At 36.6% G+C, this 19,201-nt stretch overlaps 1 protein-coding gene across 2 annotated transcripts; it reads right to left on the reverse strand.

The window, feature by feature from the left end:
• Positions 1-1,697: 1,697 nt before the first annotated feature.
• On the reverse strand, positions 1,698-7,663 carry LOC131144715 (lipoxygenase 6, chloroplastic). Of its 2 annotated transcripts, XM_058093549.1 has the most exons (10): positions 7,343-7,649; positions 7,125-7,264; positions 6,092-6,369; positions 5,759-5,996; positions 5,327-5,656; positions 4,574-4,659; positions 4,384-4,491; positions 3,393-3,694; positions 2,911-3,177; positions 1,698-2,687 (listed from the first exon to the last, which is right to left on the reverse strand). In XM_058093549.1, the coding sequence occupies exons 1-10, from the start codon at positions 7,555-7,557 to the stop codon at positions 1,928-1,930; spliced, it is 2,724 nt and encodes a 907-aa protein (XP_057949532.1). In that variant the 5' UTR covers positions 7,558-7,649; the 3' UTR covers positions 1,698-1,927. The 2 variants fall into 2 exon arrangements, with proteins under 2 accessions (XP_057949532.1, XP_057949530.1); XM_058093547.1 differs by having other exon boundaries at positions 7,125-7,663.
• Positions 7,664-19,201: the final 11,538 nt, after the last annotated feature.

Consider the following 19,201-nt stretch of genomic DNA (forward strand, 5'->3'; position numbering starts at 1 on the left):
CTCTTTACATTTCTGTATATGCATGTTTACTTTAATGTGTTAACATCATTGATTGAATATTTAGTTGTGTTTGATTGGGAAATTCTGGAAATATCATATGTGCAAATTATTTGAATTTCCTTATTTGTTGATTTAATAATTGATTAGATAGACCCTAAGTTGAGCAATACTATTGTTATCTGATTTAACCTATAAAGAATTTTTAAAATATCCAATTCACCCCCCCCCCCCTCTTTGGATCACACCATTTACACCAAAGAAGAAGAAGGAAAAAAGGAGAGGAAAAGAAGAAGAAACAGAAGAAAAAATAGGAAGAAGAAGAAGAAGAAGCCGAGAGAGAGAGAGAGAGAGAGAGAGAGGAGTAAAATATGAAAAGACAACAAAATTTGGGTTTTTATATTAGTGGGTAGTGGGCCACATGTCATCGCCGCATGGTGACACGTGGCATGTTATGGATCAGGTATATTTGAAGGGCAATGTGGCTCAATCTCAACCGTCTGATCTGTGTTTTCTCTAGACAGTCAAATATTCGCGACATAAACAATCCCTGTTTGAAGATTTGGATCAACCAGATAGTGATACGTGTTAGGATGACGTTCGAAAAAAAATAAAAATAAAAAGGAAAAACTGGGCAGCGACTCGTGTCAGGATAACATCATGCTAACGTCATCTTGCTGTTGTATTTTTTAAAAAATTAAAAAGAAAATAAAATTGTGTCACGTGTCACCACGATGGGTGGACACGTGACATCTACTGGGTTTGACCCAATTCAATTTAAATGAATCGGATGATCGGTTTAAAACATAATTCATTTTTTTTATTTATCTTATTTAATATTTTAATTAGTTTTAAATTTTAAAATTAGAAAAAAAAAAAAAAGCAGAAAAATCATTAAAAAAATTAGGAAAAATAAGGAAAATTTTGGAAAAATGATTTTGGAGTGAGGAAAAAAATTTTGAGTTATTTTTACTCGAAATAAAAAAAAAAAAAAAAAAAAAAAAAACCAAAAAATGAAGAAAAGCCCTTAAAAATCTTTAAAATTTTTGAAAAAAAAGCTAAATTTTACAAAGATTTTGAAAAATCTTGGAATGTTTTTAAAGATACTTTTTGATGATTTTACTTGTTTTTGCGTCTCAATGATTTCAAAAAAAAAAAAAAAGAAGGTAAAGAAATATTTCAGATCTCGCTCGTATTAACAAGTGAGATTTATCTAAGATCCTTTCGTTTGGAAGTCTTATCAGACATTCCTAAATCACATTTTGCTTTTAATTTTCCTTTTAATTTATTTTATTTGTTTATTTATTTACTTTTATTTATTTACTTATTTATTTATTTTAAATGAGTTAATTAAATACCACCAAATTCAATTTAAGGATAATTTATAATTAATTAAGTATCGTTCGTAGAACGAGTGAATAAGAGGTGTTAATACCTTCTCCTCACATAACTAAACTCCTAATTCCAATTCTAGTAAAACAGACTAAGACTATTGATTCCTTGATCTAGGAATAGTCTAGAGATTAATCAATGAGTAGTAAATAGGTATTCTTACCGCACTAAAGTAAATAATATGTATGTATGTATGTATGTACGTAAATAGTATGTATGTATGTATGTATGTATGTATAAAAACCAACATTACCTTGTTTCTTCACACATGCAAACTTAGGTAAATGCAGGATTCTCCGAATCTGTTGTTTCAGACTTGCAAACTTGGATTAACTTGGATTTCATCCCAAATTACATGGTTTTCAGGACAACCTATGCATTAGGCCATTAACAATGCTTCCATCAACATTGCATCAATGTCAATTGCTAAATTTTTACAACAGGGCTTGCAAATTACAAGAACTAGACAGCGGAATTGTCGGCCAAACATTGCCCTAAATTTAAGAGAGAAGATATCTTACAACTGCAGTATAATTCATCAGATGGAAATGCTGTTGGGAATGCCACGACCAGTTACTCCAGGACCTGACGAGGGAATGAGCAGTTCATAAGGAGGGACGCCAGCGCCATTTCTGTTCTTGAGACGGATATCCTTGTTTCTTCCCTTTATTATCTCCTCTATCTCTTCTAATCTAGCAGAAAATTTTTTGAACATCTTTGCAACTTCATGATCATTAATCCAGTGATTGTGTCGTGGGTTCACCTGACCCAAGTACTCTTCATCCGGAGAGTGAGTGGACAACGTGTCTTGAACAGCCATCACTTTTGTGGCTTGCAGTTGAGTTGGTAGAGAAGACAGAAAAGTGTACTGAGGGTTTATAAGAAACCTCTCGTACTCAGGTTCGTTTTCTTGAGGGATGAGCTTTCTCATGAGGGTAGGACGGTTAGGGACGTACCCTCCAAATGGATACTGCCCAAAGTTTATAGCTGCGTGCTGTCCAGAAGCAATCCAGATCATTGTGGTCAGAATCCCAGATAAGTCTTCTCTGGTGTCGAGTTTAGGCCACCATGGCTCATTTCGCTTGTCATAGTGACCTTTGTTTTTTATTTCATCCCACCATGCTTGGAGCTCTACATCAGATGTGACCATCTTGTCATCAGAGTAGAAATGATTAACATAGGATACCACTGACTCTTTTATGGCAGACCATACAAGGAGTCCATCAGCAGCGTAAGGATAATCTTCTATCACGAGTCTCACACCACATGGCATCGAGGGATCCTCCACTGCCATACCCCTGAAAATTTCAACAACAATATAACTTCTTCTGGTAGATATATCATCTCCCTGAAATTCCTAATATTGAACCAAACATTGACATGGGATCCTGCGTACATTCCTAGGATTACAACAATGTGAACCAAACAAAATTATTCTATGATAGGCATCCATCCCAAGGAATGAGATTCCCTGGGATGTCATCCCAATTCTAAAGCATAGATGTACAAAAGAAATCTTACCTCCGTAGCAAATCTGAAGGCAAAGCTTCCATATCAAATCGCCACATACTCTTGTAAGCTGCAGAACTTACCTCCATGGCACACTTTCCAGGGCTGAAACAGTCCTCAATAATTCCCCCTCCATTAATTAGACTTTGTCGTGCGAGTGCATTCATTTCTAGTGTGTAACGCATGTGAGGGTGGAGCAACCGATAAATGGGGTGCATTGAGCTGAGCTGCCTATTACTAGCAATTATATAAGGCTCCATGGAAGCATGAGTCCTCAACCTGAAAATCTCAAATCATCAACACATCAAGAGAGTAGATATCTCGAAAAGCATCCAAACGCAATATTGGATTCATTTCTCACTAAAGTTCTAATTTGGTCAAAATTGAATCAAAAGAACAATGTCAAACAATAGTTGCAATACAGTAATGTCAAGCATAAAACTTATACAAGCATGAAAGAGTTTGCTGCAAAACTTAGAAACATCCTATATTACCAATGATTTACTAGTTGATGAACGCCAGCATCATTAGAGCATACGTGTGCTTTGGCTTGCTTCCAAATCCAGTGGGTTGTGGCATCATGTCCATGAGTGTGAACATGCTTGTTTCGAGGTGAAGAATGTGTTGGAGGAAGTGAAAGCTCAATGGCAATGGGCGTCAAAGTTTCATGTTGATTGTAGAAAAAAATTGTCCTAGAGGCATAAGCTCTTCTCCCAGGCAAAGAGTTCATCCTCTTAATAAATGGCAGAAGTATATCATGGTAGTCAAGTATAAACAATCTCTCGCTCTTAATAGCCTGTACCATCAAAAGTCAACAATGCAGGGTTAGAAATGGTTTTGTTATTTTTGTGACCTTTTTTGTTTTTTTTTTTTTTTTTTTTTTTTTTTTTTTTTTTTTTTTGGTTTTCTGTACAGTGATTAAAAAAAAAAATTTATAGTTAATAGAAGAATTCTTAGGAGGAAAACATGAATCCAATATAAAGCCAGCTTACAAACACAATTTTATCAAAACAACCGATTAAGAACTAAAATGGAGGGTTGTATTGAAACAATTGAGAGACTGTAATACTCAATTTTATTTTCAACTTATAAGCAGATAACTGAGAAGCCATGTTAGGCTGGTAGAAGTTTAGGTAAAAGTAGCCAAATCATTTAGCACAGACCATCTTGCCATGTTTACTTGATGGGAAAAACAAAAAAAGCAAAAACTAAAAAATTTTGATGCCTTAACAGACCTCCAATACAAGTTTGGCATAAGCATTTAAGGCACAAATATCATGTTACAAAATTTATGGTTAGTTTAATTCACACTAATTGCAAGACATGGAAATAAATTTCAAAACTTCACCACGATGGTCAATTACCAAAACCATTCCTTCTAGCTGAAAAGAAAAAAGGGGCCATGCCCTCAATATTTATGAAATTAATAGTCATAAAGCAGGGGAAGTATGAATCCATTTGCATAATAATTGTGCACATCAATACCTCTTCAACACTCATTCCGTTCAGCTCTTTTTCTATCAATTCTTTTGTGATTGCAGACTCTGGAGGGCCATAAACAGCAGGGTCTAGTTTGCTAAGAATTGGAAATTCCTGCAAAACAAAATCAAGGTTAAGGAAATTAAATGAGAGATAATCTTCATTAGTAGCAGACACCATCCCATTTAAATGCCACCTTTAAAATCTCAATGTTTACTGGGTTGACCCCAGCTAAAATCTGGCGTGCGAACTCATTGTCCCGCAGCCATGCAAATCTATCTCCTGAAAGAAAAAAAAAAAAAAAATTGCATTAGGCAGAGCAAAAGAAACAGCATTCCACAACTGAAAGTTGATTTAAAAGGGAAAAAAGAAATAAATGAATTCAATGTATTTGGAAAATTTATAGGAAAATTTTGTTAATCCATATAATGACATAATAGCAGTTTTTTTTATCACCCAACTACATGGTCCAAGTAAAAAACCTAGATGCACAACCGTGCCGGCAATAACCATGGATCAGGTTATTTGGGTGTGATACTCCAATTCCACAATGAAAAATGAGGGAAAGCAGCCTTGTATCTAAGGTGTCGAGTTGAGTTGATCAGCCTACTCCACTGGCAGGCCTGACCTTATGATCCAAAATGCTTCTAAGCAAAGCCCAAATTTACGTCTTCAAATAGGAGGTAAAAATAGCCTAGTTCGTAACATGTTCTAATCTACTACTTGTAACTAGGCTTGAGCATTTCAGGCCACCTGTCCATGTGGTTGGGCAGGATGCTAGGATCATTTTCTTCTAAATCATAACAATTATCGGTATGAATTACAAAATGGGGTTATTCACAGAATACTGCAATTATTTTTTTCCGAATCATAATAACCCTGCAACAGGTTACAAAATTCGAATTGCTCACAGAATAAGAAGCAAAAGAGATGGAACTAGGGTACGTACTTGAAATAATGGCTGGAATTTCATACTTCAACAATTTCTCGCCAGCAGAGAGTACCTGTTTCATCAAATTAGAAAGGAAACGGTTCCCACCAAGTTCATTTTCTTCATCTCTTAAGACAAAACCATCGTTATATAGCTTATCAATATCAGAAAAACACTTGAAGGGGACGTCTGAACTGGACAATGTAGCAGTTATTGATGGTATCAGATTGTGTAATACAGCTTTCAACCTCCCAATGGAGAATGTTTCTTGCTTGATCTCCTCAAATGCTTCATCCCGAGGCACATAGACCGGATGCGGCTTTTCTACTCTACTCTCACAATGTGGATCTGCATGAAATCAAATAAATGCAGCATATCAGTGATCACATATTGCACAAAACCACCAGAACAAATGGAAGCAAATATATTATTGCACTAAATCCACCATACCCGTTCTAGTTGGGGGTCGACCAGTCCGACATCGCCTGGGATAAGGCATTTCGTCGCCACCCAATATAGGCCTGCTTAGGTCATTGCTCTTATCAGGATTGCCCAAATCATTATAGACATCGTAATCATAAATTCGATCATGTGGCTTTCTCTCGCCTTTCCCATCTCCCCGGAGGCTCAGCAGATCTTTGAGCCTAAGATCTTTGAGGCCAGGTGGTGTTTGTGATGGCAAGAATGCCTGTACCAACATGTAAAACAAGGCCTAAGGAAAACCATCCTTGGGAAAGTTCCTTGAGGATTGGAGAAAGTTAACAGTTGTGATTCAAATCTCACTTGATTTCTGAAAATAATTCTACTCTCAGGATTATCCTTCTGGGTATGGATCCATGAATTTGCAGGGAAGAAGAAAGGGCCTTCACTAAAACCATGAATAACAATCTCAATCAAGTAGAACTCCCTGCCATGACGATTGGTGATTAGAACAGCCCCAGGACGCCCAAAGTCGGCAGGGACCGTAAAATTAGCCCCAAATTCAACAATATTGTACTGTTGCGATGGCTTTGGCAACCAACCCCAAACAGAAAACTCCACTCTCTTTTCAGACTTGTTGACTGTAAAATAAAATCAGTCAGGCTAGAAATTCCAGCTGCGGATAACCCAAAAAGAATGAAGATAGACAAAATATTGGCTCTTTCAAAATGATTAAAAATTAAGGGAAAAAAAGATAGCTGACATTATGAAGCTAATTAACTCCAGTTCGCATTATACAGTGTCAAGGGGAAAGAAGACTGAGAAGTTCGTAAGCAACAAAGAAGAATAGGACTGACTGAATTAGGGAAGGAATAACAAGAAATCCACCTTCCACCGCACACCAAAGAAGTAATAATTTTTTTTTATGAAGAAGAAAGTTCATAACTCGAATGAAAATGACCTTAAGCCTCATTAGACAAGTCAACAATACTTCTCATCCCTTTCCACAAAATGCAATGAAAAAAAAAAAAACAACAAGTTAGTGATAATGAAACTAATATTTCATCACCTAAACAATATGAATTGTGAGAATTCATGATCTCTAACATGAAAACACTTGCAAAATCAAAATAAAAGCAAATCGATTATCTTAAAAAGCAAAAGCAAAAATACACATGAGATTAGACTAAAAAGAAATATTTTTTTTATTAATTTATATTAATAAACTAAATCCCGGCATTGTCAGAAATACCCGATCAAACAAACCGAGCATATCTCATAGAAAAAAACACCCACTAAAGTAGGTAAACTGAAAAAAAATAAAAAATAAAAATTCAGAGAGTAAAAAGGGGCATCTTCAAATTTTAATTTTTTGGGGGTGAGAAAATTAACAAACCAGGATCAATCTCTTCGCTGACGAGCTGAATCGAAATCCCCTGCCCAATACCGTTTAAGATAGACACCCACTGATCTTCAACTTTGTCAACGAGCTTCTCTTTCATCTTCCTCCTCACGGTCATTACTGCCCTCACATCTCTGTCGCCAGAGGAAGAAGAATACGAAGAGTGAGAAGAAGAAGAAGAAGAAGAAGAAGAAGAAGAAAGCAAGGACGACTCATTAATGTTCTGGGCCTCCGGCGTAGTCACGGCCTCGACGTTCTTGTCGCCGCCGCTGATCACTGCTTGAACTGGCCGGAAACAGGGGACGCGGGTCCTCCTAGACCTTGCATGGGCGCCGACAGGGGCGGTCGGCACCCGAGGCGGCGGTCGCCGGAGGGGCCGGGCGGAGATTTCCGAAGAGAGAGGGTAGAGGGTTTTGGCGGCTAGCATTTCCGGGAAACAGGGTCGGTGATTTACGCTCACAGCGGTGTTGGGACTTGGGAGTTCCGAATTATGCGTGTTGGAAGCACCTATAGCGAGACAGCAAGAGGGAGAGAGTATTATTACGTACAGATATTAATAGTTTACATAAATAACAATTTAAAATTTTTAAAACTGATAATTACATAAAAATAATATAATTTTATTTAATATAAGTATATTATGAATTATAGGGATGAAATATAGTTAATGTATAAAACTAAATAATAGCAATATTTGTCCTTTCTCTTTCAAAAACAAGGGTTAACTAAAATTTAAATAAAATATTAATGATATATAAAATCAAGTTTTTGTATATATATTTTTTATTTTTTTTCTCATTTTTTTTTATAACTAAACGTGAAAATGAACATTTTTTTTATATTTTTTTTTCTTTTCCTTGATATTTTATGAATTTCAAATGCAGCCTTAATATTTATTCTTATAATATAAATAAACATTCTCGTGGTATTGAATTTTGAAAATAATAATTTTATATATGTTATATTATATTGATTTATAAAATTTTAAAATAAAAAAAAATTTTAAAAGTTGATAAACAAACATCAACCTTTGTCTAGAATTTAATGAAAAAAGGACAACTTCTCCATATATTTATAAAATTATAAATTCAAAAAAAGTGTAAATATTTGTAAAAATTGAATGTCTAAAAAAATTAGTAAATTTTTACAATCTCAAAGAGAAATTTATGTTTTTTTTTTTTTGTTGAAAAGATAAATTTTTTTACTTCAAATTTAATATTTTTATTTTATAAATCATTAAACCTTTATATTATAAACAATTTACATTTCATACGTCGAGCTTACCGCTTAGGAGCCAACTAAAACGACGTCATAGCTCTGGCACGGAAAGAAGTGTCGAATGGGCAACTAGTCCAAGACTCACTCGCGACTCGCGTTGAGTTGCATTCGATGTGATGCATTTTAAATTATTTTAAAAAAAAAATTATGGAGAGTGATCTGACGTTCGAAGTTCGTACAACGGAGTTGGCTTTATTAAATGTTGGTCCAGACATGCATTTCCCCACGCGTTATTTGGTGCACGTGAATCCACGGTCCAATGAATGGACTTAAGCATGAGGCTTGTGATTCTCACCTTTCAGTGAAAAGTTGTTCCCTGGACGGTACAGTTCAAGTATTAATATGAGCTTATATAAATTTATACACTGAAGAATCCAACGTAAAAGTATTAACGTGTGAATTAAACATAAATAAAATTTATAATTTAAATTATAATTCTTCAAAATATCATGAAATTAATTAATTAATTTTAAATATTTAAAATAATTATTTTTAAATTTTAGATTATTAAATATTATATAATAACCATGGTTATGGAATGAGTCAAATTGAAAGTTGGTTACACTGAATAAAAGTTGAAACAAAAAAAAAATTATTAACTGTTTTTGTGGTTTTTTTTCTTAATTTTCTCGCATATCTCTATTTATGAGCAATAAAATTCAATGCATAATTTTTTAAAAAAAAAGGATCATTTAAAAAATACTGTTGTCATTTTATATTTATTTATTATCGATGAAAATAAAATTTAATTCTTAAATTCTCACAATAAAACAACAAATTTCTTCTTTTTCTTTTTTATTTTTCACCTATGAAGTGAAAGTTAAATGGTAAAATTATTATTTAATATATAAAAAAAAATGTAAAAGGTCATTAGTGTTTTTTTTTTTTAATGCATGAGAGAGTTTTTTATTATTTATTAAACATTTTTAAAAATATTAATGAATATTTCTTCGCTTTTGGAATTTTCTTAAGAGCGACTAGTATAATTCATTGAAGAGTATCTCTACTATTGGTCATCTTATAAAAAGTATACAATAATGTCAGCCTAACTCTAAAATTGACTTTCTCTATCACCCTCTTCTTAATCACAAGCACCATTGATCGATTATTCACAATTATAACGATCATTTTAAATGTTCATTAAATTATTTAATTTTATCCTAAATTTTTGTTAAGATACATTTTTAATTTGCCTAACTTTCACTTCCGAAAACATTTTTAAATATCAATATATTAAATTCAATCTAATTTGACTTTTAAATAAACTGCCAAACATAAAATTGAGTTGGGTTTATGTTAAGAGTGAGAATGCATATGGCCTGATTGCGTACAACTCAAAGGGCAGCATTAAAAATTATTTTAAACTTTAAAAAACAAAGTGAAATCAAATAATCACGTGGGATGTTGCCTAAATCTCTTTTTGTCTCTTTCTTTAATGTATATTTTTTGGGGGAGGATGAGGATCCCAAGCATATCCATTTTAATATTTGTGATTTTGGATTGAGCACCGAAGACAATGAAATGATTTCATCATCCCATTTTGATTCTCGAGATAAAGAGAATATAGGCCAATATATGAGAGCTTGATTATATTCAAATTAATTTTGTTAAAGTGTAGTTTTAACGTTAATGATCTTAAGCCTTTCTTATTCACCCTTCTTGAGTTCTGAGTTTCGTTTGGCCATCTCTCCTATTATTCATTTTATTATTTTTATTTCTCAACTGATATCAAGTCTTTTTTATTCACCTTTTTCTTATTTACCTCATTACCGTTTTACTAATTAAATTTTTATTTTTTTCAATAGTCCTAAAAAAAGTGCTACCAGCGAAGAGTTGAAACGATAAGTTCAAAATTTTAAATTTTTTATTCAAATGTATGTAAAAATAACGAGAAAAAAATTATAACCTAATCCCAAACTACTAAAGAGTTTACCAATAATACCCAATATTTTAATTTTAAATTTTAATTTTTTCTATATTTAATTTTTATACAAAAAAAAATATTTAAATTTAATAATCTCTTGACTGATACTATGATACTAGCACAATGTTTAAACTAATGTAGAAAATTTATTTAGGAGTAGTCGTTTTGAGTGTGTATTTTAAATATATATTATAATTTTAAATATTTAAAAATTATATTTAGATTAAAATTTGTGCAACAAATTAAGAAAAATTACTATTATATTTTATTTAAATTCATATAAATTTAAATTTAAAAGTATATATTTGGACCTTGGTGGTCCATGACTGATATGTACATGGGCAAGAACCACGTGGTCTTTAGGTAGTTGGCGGCATCAAGGATGTACTATTATTAATTGGTGGAAATAGTGGCACAGATCTTCTGTTGTTCCTAGCCAGAAAATATATAATATATTAATTCCACATTTATCTTTTTCTTCTTCCTATTATTATTATTATTACTACTACTACAATAGAGACCACCACATATTGATTATTTTTTAAATAATCACACAACGTGCTTTTGATTTTTATTGATTTCTGTTATACATCTTTACAATTAATTAAGAAACATTTCATTATTTTTTAGAGAGACTACCTCGAAATTGATATAATATTAAGTGAATAAATTAGACCCCCTTGCTGGTATCATCATATGTAGGGGTGTAAATGGTTCGGTTCAGTTATGCGCCAAATCAAAAATCGAACCAAATCTTGTAATTTTTGAAATTCATGAACTAAAACTGAACTGAATGTATTATCCCATAGAGAACTGAACATTCGACAGTTCAGTTACAATTTTTTCAGTTTTTAATCGATTTTCTAAACATCAAGCCAAAAATACCAAACAAATTACTCTGTAGGAGTCTAGTGTCACGAGTTAAGCTTGTTCAGGGCATTATGCTTGCTTGTGACTGCTTATCTCGTGTGCTTGAGATGAGTTTCCATCATATAAATACTAGTGTAGGGTTATTTTCTACTAGTAGAGTCTTTGTATGCCAAATAAGACAGTATGACTTTTCGGTCACTTTGATATTTCCTAATACTATGATGATAATTATCAAAAAACCTCTTTAGGGGAGGGTAAGTGTTTATCAGTCATTGTAAAACTCACTAGTTATTGTCACTGTGCTTAGCCTACTTGCCTCCCTCGCTAAGTACACAATGTCAACGGAGGATTTGTTAAGGAATTACGTTTGCTTCAATGTTTATTACTTACTTGCCACGGTTTTCATGAATTGATTACTGTTTCAGCTGCTATATGAATGAACGCTAATGAAAGTGCTTCGTGGATGAATGTTGGCAAACGATAGGCTGACTAGTTAAACAAGAGTGCTTTAGCTAGCATCGCACGACCCTTCACAACTGTGTGAAAATAGTCAGACCGTGACACTTGGTATCAGAGCCCAAGGTTGAGTTGCTACGTGAATTCGATTGCTTTCATTGTTGGATTTGGAAAGTTTTGGTAAGTGACCATGGCACCAAACAATGCTAAGAGGATCAACCTGCTGGAAGCACAGGTTAAGGAAACAACCAACACTATGGCCGCAGAGGTGGCCCAGATAAGAGAACTTGTTGATGAAGTGATGGGATCACAAAAACATCAAGCAAATTTGATAGGTGACATGTCAGAGGACTTTCACCACACGGTTGAAACTTTGCAGTTGCAGATGGCTGATCTGGATGCAAAGGTGAATCCAATGGTTCTTACTATGGGGAACTCCAACACTCCGGGAGTTAGCAAGACTAAGGTACCAGAACCCAAGATGTATGGGGGTGCCTGAGATGCCAGGGAGTCAGAAAACTTCTTATTTGATGTGCAGTAGTACTTTCGCACTGTGAGGATGACCTTAGAACAGGCAAAGGTGGATACTGCGACCATGTACTTAGTTGGTGATGCCAAACTATGATGGCGTACCAAGTACAGAGAAATTTAAAATGGAATCTGTGTAATCGATAATTGGGCAGACTTGAAGAGAGAGTTCAAGGCCCAATTCTTTCCTGATAATGTTGAGTACAATGCAAGAAGAAAATTGAGAGATCTCAAGCATATGAGGTCAATTAGAGAATATGTGAAAAAATTTTCTGCTTTGATGTTGGATATTTGGGATATGTCAAAAAAGGACAAGTTGTTCTATTTTCTAGAAGGGATGAAACCATGGGCAAGAACTGAACTTCATAGGTAAAGGGTTCAAGACTCGTCAACTACACAAGCAGTTGCAGAACTCTTGACTAACTACACTAGTGATGATACCGCTTTGTCCAAACGATTTGACGGAGAGGGAAACAATGGAAAGTCTTTCAAGAAAGGCAAACCCAAGAGTGGGGGAGCCAACTCTAAATCATCAACTTCAAAGGAAACTTCGTCGTCTCAAGGGTTTAACACATCCAATGGAAAGGGGAAGAGTAAAATTTCGTGTTACTTGTGTGGTGGATCTCACAAAGCGAGTGAGTGTCAACACAAGGGATTACTCAATGCCTTACAAGCTTCTACTTCAAGAAAAGATTTGGAAAGCGAGGAGGAAGAGGATAATGTCCCGAGGGTAGGTTCAATGCGGCTGGTGAGCGCATTGGAAAAGCAGGCAAAAACATCGAAAGTTACACAAGCAAAAGGGTTAATATTTGTGGACTTGAGGATAAATAGAAAGAGTACCCACGCTATGATGGATAAGGGGGCTACTCATAATTTTGTTTCGCAGTTGGAAGCATAGAGACTCAACTTATCCTTAGAGAAGGATACAGGACGCATGAAAGTAGTTAACTTTGTAGCCCAACCTACTCTGGGAGTAATCAAGCAAGTGACTGTATAGCTTGGACAGTGGGAAGGTCATGTGAATATCACAGCGTGCCATTGGATGAATTTCTAGTCATTCTAGGAATGGAGTTCCTAAGGGGGACGAGGGTAGTGCTGATGCCTTCGGCTGGTTCCCTGTGTCTAATGGGAGATCACTCGTGCATGGTGCAAGTCGTTGCAACGAAAGGAGACGACGGGAAGTCCCTTTCAACCATACAACTCAATGAGAGATTGGGTCAAGGTGAGCAGACACATCTAGCCACGGTGGTGGTAGAAAAAGAAGTAGGCCAAGAGTTGGAGCCTACAACCATCCAACTGGTGTTGGATGAGTACAAGAAGGTGTTGCCGAATAAGCTGCCTCAAAATTTGCCTTCATGATGGACTGTGGAGCAAGAGATCGAGTTGTTATCAGGAGTGAAACCACTTGCTAAAGGGCCATGTCAGATTGCGCCTCTTGAGATAGTAGAGTTGGGGAAACAACTTGATGAAGTGGAAGCGGGATGTGTTCGCCCTTCCAAAACACTGTTGGGAGCATAGGTGTTTTTTCAGAGGAAACATGAAGAGCATCTACGGAAGGTGTTTGACAGGCTAAGGGGAAATAGTCTGGATGTGAAGAAGGAGAATTTCTTTTTCGCTCAATGGAGCAACAAATTCCTTGGTTATGTGGTTGAACAAGGTCGTATTTGGAGGGGTCTAGAGAAGGTAAGGATGATTCAAGAACGGAAGATCCCCATGACAGTGAAGGAGTTGCGTTCCTTTCTTGGCCTTACTAAACATTGCAGGAAGTTCGTTAAAGGGTATTCGTAGAGAATGACTCCAATGACAGGACTACCGGGGAGGTATTGTTGGCCGCATACGCGGGATGATGTGGTTGATTATACCAAAACTTGTCTCACTTGCCAATAAGACAAGGGTGAGCGGAAGAAGTATGGTACCTTCAAGGCCGCACCAAAGTACTGTTCGGCAGAGGAAACGACACAATTGTTCCTTGTGACTGTTGTGAAACATTGGGGTGTTCCCTAAGTTATTATTTGTGACCAAGATTTAATGTTCACTGACAACTTCTTGACAGAGTTTTTCAGGATATTCAGGTCACATCTTGACATCTCTTCGAGTTATCACCAATAGATAGACAGACAGATGAAGAGATTTAAAGAGCTTCTAAATGAGTACTTATGCCATTTTGTCAACGACAACCATAAGAATTGCGTGCAACTACTTGATATGGCTCCATTTTATGGCAATGCCCAAAGGATCTCGACAACCTACAAAAGCATTTTTGAGCTTGTTACAAGCCAACTACCATTGTTACCTCACACAGTGGGCAAGTCGTACAGACGAAAAAGTCCCAGGGATTACATCTCCACTAGAGAATGGAGACAGAATGCAGAGTTTGCCTGAACCTATCTAGAGGAATCTTCTAAGCAGATGAAGAAGTGGGCAGATCAGGGGAGAAGACTGCAGTTTCATATCAGCTGCCTCAAGCTATTCAATGCCAACACCAATGACCTAAGCAGAAGTCAGTCCAACAGAGCAGGGTTGAAGATAGTGCAACCTGACAGACATGACGTTGAAGAGATCCTTGCATATAGAAAGTTCATGTCCTTAAGGAAGAAGTGGCAGAAGTTCCTAGTGAAGTGGAAGTGCCTTGATGACAAAGAAATCAGCTGGATTTCTGCGGAAGATTTGAAGTCGTTCATGGACAAAGTTGAAGTGTACCTACCACCAAAGTCTACGAGGACATCGACCGCATAAGTGGGGTAAAATTTCACGAGTTAAGCTTGTTCAATGCATTATGCTTGCCTGTGATCACTTATCTCGTGTGCTTGGGATGAGTTTCCATCATGTAAATACTAGTGTAGGGTTATTTTCTACTAGTAGAGTCCACCATGTAAAGTTCATGTCTGAAGCCACCACGACGTTCTTGATGAAGTTCTCTTCAAGTTTGCTGGAGCGGATCGTCGGTGGGATCGAGTTGGATTTCATCCCAAATTCAGGGTAAGACCTTTTAGTCAATTTTTGGTCTTCTGACAGTCATAGGAAATGATGTAGGCAAAGAAATATTAATATTTTATTCTCGCAAATGTTGTTTTCAGAGTGTTGTGTAGGAGGCCTTGCAGGTGTTAGGCCAGTATACCATAGGGGTTTTTTCAGTAATTAGGTAAGAGAAATATGATATGTTAGACAATTTTACTATGTTCCAGTATAAACTACATGTATTTAACAGATGATTATTCACGATAGAAATTTATACAGCTTATCATTTATATATAATATGTTTAAAATTCCTCTGTGGTTTGAGAATATGAAAGTAGTACAGAAGTATGTTTTACAGTTTTCAGTACCATGATTATACGAATTTCAGTACCATGATTATACATTTTTCAGTGTTATGATTATACAGTTCTCAGTACCATGACGTACGGATTATAGTTCAGTTCAAAAATATAGTTGATACAGTTACAGTTCATTACAATTTATTTTATTGTCATGGTTAATATAGCTATTTCAAAATCATGGTAAATCAGATAGTTGTATATATATAGATGTATTATATAGTATTAGACCCTATTGGACCATTCAGTTACAGAGCACGGTACCGTAGCTACAAATATTTCATTTATGAGTGCAACCACCTATTTAGATAATACGTGGTAGTAGGTCGATCGTATAGTGCCCTAGACGTGGACAGGCTCCCCATCAGATATGGGTTGAGGAGGGTAGATCAAATCGAGGGAGTATAGTGATTTACCCTGGTCAGCTAGCGAGTGTAGATCCCGCCTACGGGCCGCACAATCCTATCATGAGGGGTTAAATCATGACACACGGTTGTCCACAGAGAAAGTTTTTAGTTATTATTATGTATATACAAATTTACAGAGATAAAGAATATACCTATGTACAGTAGAAATATTTTAAATAGTAATCTAATATATTGATATGTTAAGCAACATGGAAAAAGTAGTGGTTTCTATTACTTGTACCGTATTTTCAGATTCAGTTATATGCGCTTATATAGAAACAGATTTTCATAGTATTATAACTCATTTGCCACACACTAGCAGTAGCATATTTCGTTTTACTGAGCGTTGGCTTATCCTAATTACTTTAACATTTTTTAGGTAATCCAGGTAGGCGAGTAGACCAGGCTCGCAGATAGAGGGGTCATAATACTGCCTTGTCAGTAGAGAGTGAGTATATTTTTGGGAGTATTTTTGTATGGCCCTCACCAGTTAAGGATATTTTGGGAACAGTCATATATGTAAATGTTGGAAACCTGTTAGTACTCTGGTATTGTATATAATTATATATAGACATGTTTATTTGATTTCTGCTTCTCGCTGCTTAGGTTGTTGATGGAGTTTAAACTAGTATGGTATCAGAGCATGTTAAATGTCATAGTATATATATATATATATAATAAAAAAAAAACCTAGTTAAATAGCAGGTCGTTACAATTTGGTATCAGAGCCTAGGTTGGTAGGTTCTGTAGACTTTAGAATGCAGTAGAAGCAATACCAGAGTATAGGAAAAGGATTTGAGGTTTGTTCGATTGTCCGGATACAAGATTTCCGTGGTGGTTTCTGTGTTTTTCCTGAGGTGACGATTTCAGGAAAACCATAGTAAACTATCGTCGGGTCGTGTGTTTAGGTGACAGAACTGGATTTGAGTTAAGGCCAGGGGAGGCAGTTAATTTTGAATTGGTATAGGATAGGTCAGTGTAGGAAATGAGGTACTTAAGTGTATTTCTTGTTTTCAGGATGGACCCAGGAAGCAGTGGCACGAATGCTGGGGAGGATAGGCTAGGACCTTCCAGCATGGGTGGAGGAGATACAGATGTTGTACTACGTAGCGTCACTCAGAAGGTGATGGATGAGATGGCCAGGAGCTCTGGGGAGCGTGGCTATTCGATTGAGCAGTTTACGCGAATGAAACCCCCATCCTTTGCTGGAGGAGATGACCCGATTGTAGCTGAGAATTGAGTCTAGGACATTGAAGAGACGTTGGTTGTGCTTCCTTGCACAAGTGAGCAGAAGGTGGGGTTTACGACGTTCAAACTGACAGGGGAGGCAAAGCGCCAGTGGAGATCAGCGCGTCTGATAGAGGAGCAGAGGCAGGTTTAGTTCCAATGACGTGGGACAAATTCAAGGAGCTGTTCTTCGAGTGGTATTTCCCTGCGATCATTCGGAGTGCGAAGGCAGCAAAGTTTATGCATCTGGCGCAGGGGCAGATAACTGTATCTCAATACGCGGCTCGGTTTATTGAGTTGTCGCGTTTTGCTCCACATCTAACACTTGGTGAAGAGAAAAAGGTAAGGAAGTTTGACGAGGGACCGAGGCAGAATTTATTTGAGCAGGTGATTAGTTTCAAAGTTCAGACATTTACCAAGGTTGTAGACAGAGCTGCGATCATCGAGAGTGGTATACAAAGGGGTATAGCGGCTCAGAGTCAGAGGAAGAGGCCTGCGCCTCAGGGCTTTCCGACTGGCTCCATTAGAGGTCCATGGAGAGGAGGTTGTGATAGGGGAGATCAGAGGCAGTTGATAGGACCTCGTGGGAATCAGGGTCCGCCAACTTAACCGGTATGTCAGACGTGTGGGAGACATCATTTGGGGGAGTGCTAGGTAGGCAGAGGTGTATGTTATAGCTGTGGGAGACCCAACCACATGGTACGTGAATGTTCAGGTCAGCCAAACCAGGTCCTAGCTCCCAGGCCCTATCATGGAGGACATTAGGCAGCTCGAGGTGGATACCAGGCGCCTCGTGGTGGCCAGCAGAGGAATGTGGCCCTAGCGCATGTATACGCTCTAACGCTGGGTGACGCAGAGGCTGCTACGGATGTGGTGAAAAGTACATTTATTGTTTTATCATATCCGGTTATTGTTCTTTTTGACTCAGGAGCTACTCATTCTTTCATTTCTGCATCTTATGTTAAATTATTTGAGAGTAAGACTCATATATTAGATATAGTGCTATCAGTAACTACACCATCAGGATTAGTGATCAGATGTCAGAGGGTACTTAGGGGCTATCCGATAGAAATTCAGGGGAAAGTACTATAAAAAGATCTGATTGTGTTTGATATGTGTGGATTCGATATAATACTAGGTATGGACTGGTTAGTTGTCAATCACGCTAGCATTGATTGTCGTAAGAAAGAAGTAATTTTCAGACCTCCTAGAGAGCAGGAATTCATATACGTTGGTTCATGGGTATGTGCTCCAACGCAGTTGGTATCCACCGTACATGCGGGCATATTACTCTTGGATGGAGGTCAGGGGTTTATAGCATTCGTAAAAGAAGTATTTGAAAATGAATTGAAGATTGACAGCACCTTAGTACTACGAGAATTTCCAAATGTTTTTCCAGAGGAGCTACCAGGGTTGCCTCCTATGCGCGAGGTAGATTTTCCTATAGATTTACTTACAGGGATTGCGTCAATCTCTAAAATTCCCTATCGTATGGCTCCAGCTGAATTAGGAGAATTAAAGGAGCAGTTGCAGGATTTGTTGAATAAGGGGTTTATGCGACCTAGTGTATCGCCATGGGGAGCTCCAATGTTGTTCGTAAAGAAGAAAGATGGGTCTTTGAGGATGTGTATCGATTACAGAGAAATCAACAAGGTTACTATTAAGAATGAATATCCTTTACCCCATATAGACGATTTGTTTGATCAGCTCTAGGGTACACAGGTATATTCCAAGATCGACCTCAAATCCGGGTATCATCAAGTGAGAGTAAAAGCAGAGGACGTTGTGAAGGCAGCCTTCTGGACAAGGTATTGGCATTACGAGTTCCTCGTTATGCCGTTTGGTCTGAAGAATGCCCCAGCTGTGTTCATAGACTTGATGAATAGAGTTTTTCACCAGTATTTAAATAAGTTTGTAATAGTTTTCATTGATGATATACTGGTGTATTCGAAGAGTTTTGAGGATCATGAGGTGCATTTGAGGCAGGTGCTGTAGATACTCAAGGAGGAGAAACTTTACGCGAAGTTTAATAAGTGTGAATTTTGGCTTGAGAAGGTAGCATTT

This window comes from Malania oleifera, chromosome 12 (genome assembly GCF_029873635.1).
Source record: "Malania oleifera isolate guangnan ecotype guangnan chromosome 12, ASM2987363v1, whole genome shotgun sequence".
NCBI classification, from domain to species: domain Eukaryota; kingdom Viridiplantae; phylum Streptophyta; class Magnoliopsida; order Santalales; family Ximeniaceae; genus Malania; species Malania oleifera.